The sequence below is a fragment of the Lygodium microphyllum genome, chromosome 8 (assembly GCF_053477565.2).
Source record: "Lygodium microphyllum isolate KBCC chromosome 8, Lygodium_microphyllum_v1.1.10, whole genome shotgun sequence".
Lineage (NCBI taxonomy): Eukaryota > Viridiplantae > Streptophyta > Polypodiopsida > Schizaeales > Lygodiaceae > Lygodium > Lygodium microphyllum.
The window spans coordinates 68,965,522-68,978,799 of NC_141142.1; the positions used below are offsets into that span (position 1 = coordinate 68,965,522).

A 13,278-nucleotide genomic window follows, 5' to 3' on the forward strand; every position below is an offset into this window, starting at 1 on the left:
TGAATTAGAAGAGCTCAAGAAATATATTGATGAGAATCTTACCAAGGGATTCATACATTATTCAAAATCTCCAACGAGTGCTCTAATTCTATTCATCAAGAAAAAGATGGATTTATCCATATGTTTATGGATTATAGAGGGCTCAATAACATTACTATCAAGAATGGCTACCCTCTTCCCTTGAGTCTAGAACTCCTTGAACGACTTGGGAAAGCCAAAATCTTCACCAAGATAGATCTTCGTGGCACTTACAATCTTGTCAAGATAAAGGAAGGTGATGAATGGAAGATGGTTTTTTGCACAAGATATGGGCATTTTGAATATGTTATCATGTCATTCGGCCTCATGAATACTCCAATAGTTTTCCAACATATATGATGAATTATATCTTTCAAGAGCACCTGGACAACTTTTCTATGATCTATTTGGATGACATCTTGATCTTTTCCGAGAACCAAGCTTCAACCATTACATATTCCAAGTAAGCCATAGTCATCCTTATCCATGGACTTCATTGTTGAACTACCTTTTTCCAAAGGGTATGATTCTATCTTAATGATGGTTGATCGATTCATGAAAATGGCACAGTAACCCAACAACCAAGAGTATCAATGAAGGAGAGATAGCAAGGCTCTTCTTGAAACATGTCAGCACCATACGTCACGTGATGATAATTATATGTAATTACAACCCCTAGTTTATATCTAGGTTTTGGAGAAGACTCTTTAAACTTCTAGGAGTATAAGTGAATCTTTTTTCAACCAATCACCCATAAAGTGATTGACAAACAAAAAGAGTCAATCAAGTCTTGGAGCAATATCTTAGATGCATAATCAACTAGCATCAAGACAATTGGATAGATCTACTAACCCTTACTGAGCTTGCATACAATAATTCCTCCCATACCTTCACTCAATCCACACCATTCTTTCCTAATTATAGTCACCACCCAAGGATAGACAATCATGTAAGATCGCATAGGAAGAATCATGTTGCTATAGAGAAAATTAGATAACAAGTTTAGCTTCTTCAACGTGATCCATGTTCTTCTCACCCACCAAGAGCAAGCTTCTCACTCTCAAAGAGCACTTACCATGCCCATAACCCCCATAAGGTGATGTCATGCAATGATAACCTAGTTGGCTATGCTCATCCGAACAAACACAAATATAATCATTTATTTACTTGACCCAAGTCTCAACATTGACTTTGATTCTAAGACTCACCGTTGAACTAAAGAGTGTTTCTTAAGCAAAAATGTATTTCCCTGTTGGTTGGTTATATCAATTGGAGCTAAGGGTACCTGATAACTGCCTATAGAATTTGTACGTGATTATTAACACCATAGAAAGCTTAAGTTTTATTGCATCAAATATCTACATTGCTCGTCACTTGAGAAGAGATTTTAAATATTGATTTAAAAATTAGTAATAAAAACTCGCAACAGAGTGTTCTTTGCATACTAGATGATTCTTGTGCACTTTGAGGATACAATATTGACTAGGCTATCTTAGGAATCTCCTAATTTGCTTGAGTCTACCCAAATATGTTATCCTATCAAAGAGAGAGAGAGAGAGAGAGAGAGAGAGAGAGAGAGAGAGAGAGAGAGAGAGAGAAAGCTTCATTAAGCACACTAAAAGTACATACCCAACCGAAAACTACATTACAATGAAACTAATCAAACCATTACAAAAGAGACCCTCTTCTTAGGGGAACCCCTAAAACTCTTGGAAGAAAGTAGAAAGAGAAAGCTTTATTAAGCATGTTAAAAGCACCAAACAGAGCTAAAATTATATCACGATGAAACTAGAAAATTTGTGGCAAAAGAGAAAGCTTTATTAAGCAAGTAAAAAGCACAAGAGAGACCTAAAATTATATTACAATGAAACTAAAAATATTGTAGCAAAAGAGACCTTACTTGCCTACAAAATATATCGCCAACTTGCCTTCCTTTCAATGCTCCTTCATTTTGGCAATCTCTTTTGGCTTCTCCTTGATCTCATTTGATGCTCGCTCATCTGCAACCCATGGCTTAGGGCCCTTTGAGTTTCTTACCTTCTTTCAAAAGACTGATTTTACCATCGACCCCGCTTAAACAAGGATGGTTGGATGCTCCCTCATTAACGGATCTTCTATGGCTTCGACATGCATGAGGCCATACTTCTCGAAGGCATTGTCGATCTTCCTGGAGGTAGCAAGGGCCGTTGCAAATGCCATCTTTCTCTTGGGAACGAGGGTAAATAGATTGCTAGAATTAGTCCATATGACCACACAGACAGTAGTTCATAGTAGTTAATACAATTACCCCTTATGGAGAGAGAGAGAGAGAGAGAGAGAGAGAGATGCTACATGTGCAGAGAGAGAGAGAGAGAGAGAGAGAGAGAGAAGCATAGAGTAATGTCCACTAAAGGCAAATTGCCTCATAAGATAATTCAAAAATATACAACTCCCATGTCCCTAGTATCTAAAAACTGAAGAGAAACACGAAGACACATGTAATAAATTCATTTCCTACATTTGTAGGATCATTTAATAATTAGGAATAGGAAAGGCAGTATGTAAACCCGGTCCAGTGGGTTGATGTATTCCATGCCTTACCACTACGGGATAGAAGAAGAGGTTGATTTTGTCAGCAACATATGCATTGAAGAAAGAGACAAAATCTTCAATACAAATACAAAACTCCCATTTCCCAGCACTCAGCTTTACAGAAAGTATGAGACGACCATTTCCCATCAGCAAGGTTAGCTTTAGCATGTTCACTTACCCTCATCACCCAAAGGGAAGTCTCCAGTGTATATGCTGACTTCAAGTTGTGTGCTCCATTATAATCCTGACAATGACTGAGAGCGCAAGTCATCCATGAAGCTTTGGAACAAGAAGAATAGAGTGAGCACCCTCGGTTGCAGGTTTCGCGTTTATCACAGGGCCTTCAAGATTCTTGTCATGGGGATTTCCAAGAATTCTTATTTGTTTGCCTTCCCATGTGAATGCAAGAAGACTGCAATAGAGACAACCCTGAAAGAAAACCAAACCCAATAACACAGTGACCATGTTGCCATGACTAGTCTCTCTAATCCCAGTTATGATTTACTATCAGCATGTAGATTCCATTTACTGTTTCTTTATCTTAAAGATGGCTGTAACTTTATGCTCTCATAACACAGTGGTCATTTTGTCATCTCTCTCTCTCTCTCTCTCTCTCTCTCTCTCTCTCTCCTAGTTAGGGTTTACTGTCAGCATTTAGATTTCAATTACTCTTTCTTTACCAGACAGTAATATCATCATAAGATGGTGGTAACTTATGGCCACTTAGGTCATTTTGGCCTTTTGCAGACATCAATAAAACTCTCTCTCTCTCTCTCTCTCTCTCTCTCTCTCTCTCTCTCTCTCTCTTTTTTCGTAAAAGGTAATTGTATTAATTACGAAAAAAAGTACAAGATTACATTGTTACATGAGTACAAGAGACACGAGGGCCCTAGGCCAACATGTGGGAAATCCCCGGACTAGTATACTAAAAAGGTTACACCAATCATGGCAAGGACCCAGAGGCAATTGCCAAATGCCAGGAATGCAAATCCTCCCGAGGGAGCAAGTCAGAGTGCCTGATGAGATCTAGTTGCCAATGCAAGAGCCCTTTAAGCCTTGCAATATGTCGCGGTACATTAGAGGCCGAATCAAAGAGAAAAGCATTTCGGGTGGTCCAAATGTGCCAGCATCCCCAGTATCTGAAAAAGTGAAATAAGATCTTCATATGTAACGGTGGCGGTGTGGGATAGTTTGGGCGCACAAAAACCCAATCGAAAGGAGTCAGTGAGGACCCCACCATTGCACGCCAGATTTGCGACAAGAGTGACCAGATATTCTTGGCGAGCGGGCAAGAAAGAAAACGATGTCGGGCCGATTCCGCCGTAGTGGTGCAGAAGAAACAATTACCATTCGACATTCGACGCTTGGAAAGGGCCGAGGCAAGAGGAAGACCACCAATCATTACCCGCCACAGAAAGACCTTGCATTTGAAAGGTGCCTTATTCTGCCATCCCGCCATCAACGTTGCCTGCCACCATGACAGTGATTTCCGCAGGCCCCAAACAGTATTAGCTTTCACACCCAGCCATTGGTGATCTTTAATGAGAAGATGATACACCTGATTAGTAGAGGCCTTTTCCAGACTCAACCGGCCTGCAAGGTCCCAGTCCTGCCAAGGGCGATCCATAGCCAGGGCAGGAAAGGGTTGCCTACCCTGAAGTTCCGACGAAAGCTTCCCCCATAAATCACGGTATCCGCGCGGGATCGTGAAAAGTCTCCTAGCAGTCCGAAACGATGCGAGGACATTGCGAGTAGCAAGGGTAGCATCCGCAATCGAAGTCACACCCAAACGGGCCATGCGGTTAAATCTTGGTCTGAGCTGATGTTTATCTTCCCATGAAAGTAATCTGGATACTGCCAACAATTCCAGCTGAAAAGAATTAGTCTGCAAGCGGTCCCCTACAGGATGCCAACGGGCCTTTTGGAGCACCACTTTCCAAGAGCCGACCAAGTGCAGTAACAAAGAGGAAGAGGGACTGGAAAATCGAGAGTCAGCATTAAGGACATGCCACCATGAGGCCCGAAGCCGTGTGTTACCCTGGCGGAGCCCGCTGTCCTCAAGAAAATAACGGGCTATGATGGTCCACGGGTGATGATCCACACACATGGCACGAAAAAGAGACCAACGAAGAGCCAGCATATGAGTTTCTGCATCCAAAATAGCTCCACCACCCATGCGCTTAGGGGTACATGCATGTGACCATGAAATCCAGGAAATGCCTGCCTGCAGTGAATCTTTCTTCCATAGCATGAAACGAATGGGATGAGTGAGAGCCTTCAAAGTAGTGGGCGTCCATGGCAGTAATGGCAGGAAATACGTCAACATTGGTAGCATAATTGTCTGAGCCACTTTGAGGCGGACATGGAACGGCCAGGGTTGCGACTTCCAATACATAAACTTCGCGGCCAGTTTTTGCGAAATCCACTCCAGCAGGTCCTTTGGCCGTACATCCACCCCCAATGGGTATCCAAGATGCCTGACAATGGAGCCACGGGAAACCACCTAGCCCTGCCAGCCTAATGACTGTAAATCAGGCTCCGTGCAACTGAGAATGGCTGACTTAAAGGCATTGATGCGAAGACCAGAGGCTTGACCAAAGAGCGTCCAAACATCTAATGCCTTGCGAATGTTATCCCTGTCCGCCTGCAAAATCATAAAGGAGTCATCAGCCAAAGATTGGCTAATGAAGTGCTGCCCCAAAGGAAGAGATAACCCTGCCAGCTGGGCAGAAGCCGCCATGGAGGATAACATTGAAAGGACCGGGTGAGTCGCCAAGGCAAAGAAGAGAGGACTCAAAGGGCAGCCCTGTCTGACCGAGCGTGCAAGGAGAAATGGCTCTGTGACCCCACCATTAAGCATAACGCTTGAAGAAGCCTCAGTACTAATGGTGTAGATCAATCGGGACATGCGGATACCAAAGCCCATAGCAGACATAAGATCTGCAAGGAAAGACCAGTCCACACAGTCAAACGCCTTTTCCAGGTCCAATTGAATCAAGACCACTTGCTGATTGGAGTGCCGCGCATAATCAATAGCCATTTGCACATTTAAGATATTATGCAAAATGTTGCGTCCCTTAATGAAACCATATTGGAGAGGGTGCACAATAGATGGAAGGTGCTTGTGAAGCCGATTTGCCAGCACTTTGGAAAAGATTTTATACATCACGCCCATCAACGAAATTGGTCTCCAGTGTTGCAGCTTTGACGGCGAAGGGACCTTGGGAATCAGTTTGATAAGGCCTTCTTTCCATGAAGAAGGCATGACCCCTGTTTCCCAAACCTGCTGAAACATGACCACCAATGGCTTTACCAACTGCGTGGCCGAGTGCTCAAAAAATTCATTAGTGAGACCATCCCAACCAGGACTTTTATCCTTAGGCAGGTGCAACAAAACATCCATAACCTCCTTTTCGCAAATATCCGCCTCCAAAGTGGCTTGCATATCAAATGGAACCTGCTGGCGGACCAGATGATAGAAGACCGAGCGGGCATGCGTAACCTGGCTAGAAGGCAAGGGAGAAGAACCAAAAAGATCCATAAAATAATTTCTGCACATATTGATAATGGTCTGCGGATCAGTGACCATGCGACCTTCCGAATCCTGGAGTCGAGTCATATTTTCGCGAGCCGGAGAAGCATGCAAGGCGCGAAAGAACTTATGAGACTGGCAGGCGCTATCTTGCAATGTGTCAGTCAAGGTATGCAGCTTGGCCTGCTGGTAAGATTTCAAGCTAAATACTTCAATAAGATGGGCCAAACGCCGCTCCAGTGACAGCAGAAAATCATCATCTGGGGAGTCCAGGAGCAAGGAACGGACCAAGGCCAATAAGTCCTCTGCTGCATGTCGACGTCGGCGACAAAGAGAGGCATTATGAATCCCATACTGCCGAGCAACCCGCTGCACATTAGAGAGCAGGCGTGCAAACGAAGCCAAGCCCTCAGAGGCGAAGTCCAACAGGAACCTCTCAAGCAATTGCTGCATATAACCCTGAAAAATTGGATGCTTCAAATAAGAGGAGTTGAAGCGTAAAGGGAGCTTATCCAGCAACTGCATAAAAGGTGCAATAGATTGTGTCCGCATCTCAAGCTGGAGGGGGAAATGATCCGACAACGCATATTGCTGCAAGACCTTCATCTCCAACATCTCGGGAAGAAAATCATCCCCCTGCATGATATACATTCTGTCCAACCGCAACCAAGTAGTTGCATATTGTGCTGAATGAAAAGTAAAACCAGAAACAGAAGGGTGAAGCCACGACCAAAGATCTTGCTTAAGTACGTGCAAAGCAAAGGAGTTCCACACCCGGCTTTCCGGCATATCCATTACCGAATGCTCTGAGGTGGACTGAGAAGAGTCAACACACATATTGAAATCTCCCATCAAGAACCCCCTGCGGCCAAGTGACATGGAGCCCTGCAAAGTCGACCATAGATCCCGTCGGGATGCTGGATCATTCGGAGCATAGAGTCCCAGCAACCATAAAATCTCTCCTTCAAATAAGACTTCGATTGCCAGAAAGCGGCCCTGCACATCATTTTTAACAAGAACAGGCTGGTATTTCTCATGGACAATCATCAGCACGCCCGAATAGTGCTTAGCATGTGTCCCTGCATAAAACAGACGGAATCCATGACAATCCACAACTTTTCCTGCCTCACCGTGACTTTTGTGCTCCACTGCACACAATACATCCCACTGGTTCTCATGCAAGACAGTCCACATGGTATGTTGCTTATGGCGAGAGCAAATGCCTCGCACATTCCACGTGGCAATCTTCATATATTTTCAAAAAAGGAAGTCAGGAACGAGGCGCCTGTTGCCTCGATTGCACCTTTTCCGCGAGAGCATCCAGGACACCCTCATCCAGAAAGTCAGCCAATACTGCAAACGAATTCGGGCGACCTGCTTTGGAGGTAGAAGGGAAATCCACTGCCTTGGGAGTAGGGCGGGGATAACGCCTATCCCAAGGTGTAATCACATTACCTTTTGCATCAAACGCCAGCTTAGCAGGTGGGCCCTTGGGGCCCTCTGAATAGACTTTCCTTGAAGACGGATTACGGGGGGCGGACGGAGCCATAGTACGCGCAGCCTGCTGTGGGCTGACCATGTCTTTCCTACGCGTGTACGTGCGCACGGAATCCGGGGAAGCATTAGGCCCAGGATCTGCCAGGCATGCATTCAACTTTTTACCTTTTTTTGTCGTGCCTCAATCCAGTCAGTGCTAGGGGAATCCAAACCCCGGACCTGTTGTTTGCCTTTATCCATGACAGTAGGTGGCTGGAGGGTCTCCTGTGTCGGGGCATCAAGCACCATGTCATCCTTGGGCTGCACAACCTGGGCCTCCTCCGAAGACGGTTGCCGTTCCGGGCATTCGGCCATAAAATGCCCTAATTTACCACATGAAAAGCAGTGTCCGGCAAAATTGCCCCATTTCAGGCGAAAATACAAAGGATGCATGCCAGAACAATTGAGGCGAAGCCACGCAGGCCTTTTCCTGGCCGTATCCCATAACATGCATAAACGGTTTCGGTTCATAGCCCTGAGGCTGGGGGGAACCAGCACTGTGCCCACAACCGCCATCGCGTCCTTCAACAATGGCCAATATACCGCTGGACAATTTTCCACTTCCACCCACACCGGGCATTCGCGTTGAAGCAGACGCTGGAAGTCAGCCATAGGGCGCCATGGTACCACATGGACCAAGCGGCGATCAAAGAATAGTGGCAACCTGGACAGGAGCTCAGCTCGATGCGATTCCAATTTCAACAGCACCTCATAAAAGCCGCGAGGTCCAAGGAAGATCTCCTCAACACACTCCCCTTGCAATAAATGGTGCATCCACTGTCGAATATGTGAGAGCACTGGGATCCTGCCGGTGAAAAAAAGTATAACTGCACGGTCATAAAACACCGAGAAGGACCGCAAGACTGATTTTGGGTCCACCGTGGCTTCCAGCACATCATCCGCAGCCGCAGCAGAGAAAGTTTCATTATTATGCTGGACATAATCGCCAAGCAGAGTATTGGCAAAGTCCAGCAAATGCTCCAAGTCAATTTCCTGCGAATCCACAGGTTCAGAGGCAACCTGCGCATAGGAACGTTCCTGAGGACCCATTGGCTCGTCTGAAGTATGCTTGGAGCGTTTGCCTGCAGGCGGCAGTTCAGAACCCGGAGGCGGCTCCTCCGTGCATGGCACCATATCCTCCGGCTCCTCTGTATAGGAATCAGGGCCAAGGGCTGCCACCGTCCAGTCTAGAAAATCCATATCCAGGCCGGCCATACTGTTGTCTTCTCGCTTGCGCTCGCTCCCTCACTCTCTCTCTTTCTCTCTCTGTGCAAGTCCCGCAGACCTGCAAAATCAGGGGACCACCCGGCTGCAGCAACAGGACTGCAACGGGGCTCCTGTGGAGAGCAGGACAGATACACGCAGATGAACCGAGGCGCACGGGAACGGGGCAGACACCAGTGAGGCTTCAAGGCGGCTGCAACCGGCTTCCACGCTGACGCAGAGCAGCCGACCAGCGGCGGATCTGACGCAGATCAGGGCGACGGCAGGGGGCACGATACACAGGCTGGCGCTGATCAGGGCAACGGCAGAGGGCGCGATACACAGGCTGTTGCTGCAAACGCCGAGGCCTGTCAGACTGTTGTGTGAACCCCGTCCGCTCTGTCGACGGGACAATTCGTCGCTCCCTGCGCTGTGCCCCACTGCTCGTGAAAGACAGGCGGAAAGGAACGGGACAACAGGCGGCGCCTGCAGACGGGGCAGCAGGTCAAAAGATGACGGGCACGATGTGGACGACGAAGCAGACTGAATCGCGCGCAGGTCAGAAGTCTCCCACAACACCGGAATCGCGTCGCGTGATCAGGGGGACACCAGATCCGCCATCGCCCGCTCTCGCCTTCTCTCTCTCTCTCTCTCTCTTTTTTTCGTAAATCTCTCTCTCTCTCTCTCTCTCTCTCTCTCTCTCTCTCTCTCTCTCCCCTACGGATTCAGACTCCACAGACTGGTTGAGTTCACCAACAGCTAAGCAGTGGACCTTACTTCAAATACCTTGGCTTCGAGGTGGGAGTTGATATCAGGGCAGCCGCAGCAGTTCATCCCTGTGATTGACTCCAGGCGGCTCTTGATAGCATAGTGGTTTCTGTAATTGGCTCCATTTGTAGTGATGGGTTAGGCACGAATATCGAGACAGTAGGTGTTCCTTAGTCGTGGAGAGACAGAGAGAGTGAGAGAGAGCAGAGCAGAGAGTGTGCACGTTTTTAGGTACAATGACAAGTCAGTCCCTTTAGGTTTTTTACATAGATATATATGTGTAAGTAGGGTGTGTTCACACCCGAGCACATTTAAAGGCACAAGGCCTTTATTCCCAACACCATTCATTCGAAACTGACCTACTGCAGCATTGTCCATTTCTAATTGGCAGGAAAGGCAACGGCAGTCAACCACCTCCTCTAGGTCTCATCAGCCATGACTTGATGCATTGCTTCTTGCTGCTGTTTCCGGGTATCCTGCACAGCACAACTGCACCACTGGGTTCGGAATCCCATTTGGTGCAGTGGCGTCTGAAACATGTTTCAGCACGAGTAAGAGGGAGTCTTGGGCAGCATTATTTCACAGTATCACAATCAGACCTCATTTAGCAAAGCTTGTCATCAGAGAGCTCACTCACAAGCATAAGAAACTTCTCCTATACGAGGGCTGTGAAGAGTGTTGGCCCCCACTTGGAGATGACTTGAGGCCTGGATTTTCACCATTGTCCTACTCCCACACGATATTCACTAGAGTCCTACCACCATTCGATTTAGCAGGTTTAAATCCATCCACCTTGCCCGATTATTCATTCCACCTCGGGGGCAACAGGGAGTCAAACAGCAGGGCCCTCACAAGACTTATCTCGGCGACACAAGTGCAAAGGGTGTCTTGAGATGGGGAAGGATCAAGAGACACCGGGGGCACTGGGGCCTCCTTTGCTTTGGACAGCTCTCTCTCTCTCTCTCTCTCTCTCTCTCTCTCTCTCTCTCTCTTTTCGTAAATCTCTCTCTCTCTCTCTCTCTCTCTCTCTCTTTTTTCGTAAATCTCTCTCTCTCTCTCTCTCTCTCTCTCTCTCTCTCTCTCTCTCTCTCTCTCTCATATGCTGCAATCAGAGCCATGGAGAGCCAGTGGCCTCACATATCATTCCAAAGGGCCAGGCAGAGGAATGAGTCTACAGCACAGCAGGCAGAGTCAGGAAGAGGAGTTTTATGATGGATAGGGACCGATGTAGACATCATGGTGACAATGATTTCCTACATGCTAGCAGTCAACTCCTGATTGTAAGCTCCGTCAGAGTCTGAAGGAGATACAGGAGCTCTGACATTGCGTCAGTCGATGCATTCATTAGGTGCTGTCATTTACTGCATTTCCAGTCTGTTTTCCCATCATTCTTGAGGCACATTATCACATGGCAGTCAGTCATGATGGAAAGCCTTCAGGTCATCCATATTTGATGAGTGTGATGGCATTTCCAGCGGGCACTCCACCAGTTTGCATAGGTGGCAGCAGGTTTGCCCTCTTGGACAGCAGATCGGCATATTCTTACTCCCTTGCCTTTTACTAGGCTCCCACACTCCTGTGTTTCTTCTCTCAATTGGATCTGTTCATCATTCTTGTGTTTCTTCTCTCACACTTTTTCACTCTCTTCATGTTTGTCACTTCCGTAGTTCATGGCCTTACTAGACTCGGTACGGGGTTGTTTTCACCAAGCAGGTCATCTTTATTGAGGTTTCTTCTACAAAAGCCACTTTGACAACAGGTTGGCATGAGGGGAGCTTTAAAGGCTACATTCCCTTTTCATTGTACAAGGTCCTCCAAGACCCTCCAAGACAATCTTCCATGGCTGCATCTATTCCAGATTGTGCTTTTCCCGATTGTGCACCGCCTATCCCACAGGTTCCATCCCATCTTCCACCATCTCCTCTAATGGTTCTGGAACGTCATACCTTCTATCCCTTTCAGAGGGAGATGCGATGATGCGGCCATGGTTTCCTTGGACCCTTGTGTTTCAAAGGACGATTTCCAAGATTGTGAGGAGCTTCTTCATCAATGAACTACCTCGACAGACTTAATCAGCATTGGCAATTCTTCTTCCACCCTTGGATCCAGTCTTCTTTGGCCTTTGCCACATCCAAGATCTAAGAGGGTTTGTTACCAGTCATGTGGCTTGCACAGTCATCTCCTACCTGTGAGCCTCAGTCTAAGTCAACACTTGATCTGTCATGTGTTTTGATGAAGGAGGCAGCTCTATTTAGAGCATGCATTTCTTTTTTAGTTAGTTTTGGGTCTACTCACACTAGGCTAGTTATATTCCAGCTTATGCATTTCTTTTCCAATGGTTTGGACTGCATTCACACTGACCAATATGAGACAATCAGCATTTTTTACCGCCATTGTATTTCTTGCATTATTTAATGCAGGAATTGCATTGCAAACTTTATCATCCCTTCTCTCTCTGTGTTTGTGTTCCTCTTCCGTTGTGCACTCTCACAAGTTTGGCCCCTTGTCCAAAGTGATGGACTTCTTAGACCTGCACTGCCTTGGGCTTTTCCTCATTGAGCTACATAGACATTGAGATCATATGCTAGGATCAAGACAAGGGGAAGTCCCAAGATACAAATCAACACACTCTCACCAACTGTTCAGAGCAGCAATGACTCCACACAGATATGATAAGCAAGTAGTTGGACTAGTCATTCAGCCACCCTGGGGAGTCACCAAAGATAGAGCAAGAGAGCTATGTAGAGCATGGCGTCCACGACTTGCTCAACGAAGACCTAGATCAAGACACCACCACAAGATCTGAGCAATCTTGGCATAGCATTGCGCAACATTATCCCCGCAATTTAGTCTGTCTACACTAAATAGATCTGATGCCCAAATGCCTCCCATTGTAGTGTTTTCTAGTTCCACACCAACACCACATTTATTCTCTCTCACAATTGTATTTGCCATTATCACATTTTGGCCACATGAGATAGTTTCTCTCGTTTTTTCTTTCTTTTTAATTCATGCTATATTTTATACTCTTAGTTGGATGTATCAATACTTTGGTCTCATAGGCCATTTTGATCTCTAGTAGACATTAACACACAAACAAGAGAAGATATACTTGGATGAAGACCTCACTTTGACCTAAGTGGCACATACAAAACAGCACATGCCTTGGACTCACAAAGCTTGCAAAGAGGGGAAATATGCAATGCACTGTGATGGATGGGTGATTATCACCAATTATCGGTCCAAATGACAATGCACAGCCCATGAGATATTGAAATTTACAATATGGAACTATAATAGAGCTCTTCAAATGGCTTCTAATTATTTTGAGGACACTTTGAGGAATGTAGATATTGCTATGTAGATTGAGACGCATCAATGCAGTGATGAGCATTTACCAAAGGTACGAGGATATACATGGTAGTCAGTTTTTCACCCTTCATTACACACAGCAGTGGGAGCCAAAGGATTTGGAGGAGTAGATCTGCTATTCGAGGAGCTCCATGATTGAGTACATGTCATACATAGGGATATTGAGGTACAATACCTATGGATCAGAACATGCAGAGATGGATTTCAAGAGTTATACATAGTAATCTACTACTTTCCACAAACTAGTTCCAAGTATGTACCATTAGGAGATGCAGCAA

The 13,278-nt window shown here is 46.1% G+C and overlaps 1 protein-coding gene across 2 annotated transcripts in view; it reads right to left on the bottom strand.

The window, feature by feature from the left end:
• Positions 1-2,381: 2,381 nt before the first annotated feature.
• The window catches only part of LOC148032425 (CMP-sialic acid transporter 2-like), a 109,525-nt gene continuing 98,628 nt past the window's right edge, over positions 2,382-13,278 (bottom strand). Inside the window, exon 14 of one of the 2 annotated variants that reach the window (XM_087683083.1) lies at positions 2,382-3,018. In XM_087683083.1, coding sequence (XP_087539209.1) covers positions 2,967-3,018 — 52 coding nt within the window. In that variant the 3' untranslated portion in view covers positions 2,382-2,966. Of the gene's footprint in view, positions 3,019-13,040; positions 13,176-13,278 lie in introns of those variants that run through there. The other variant, XM_087683082.1, reaches the window with a different exon arrangement.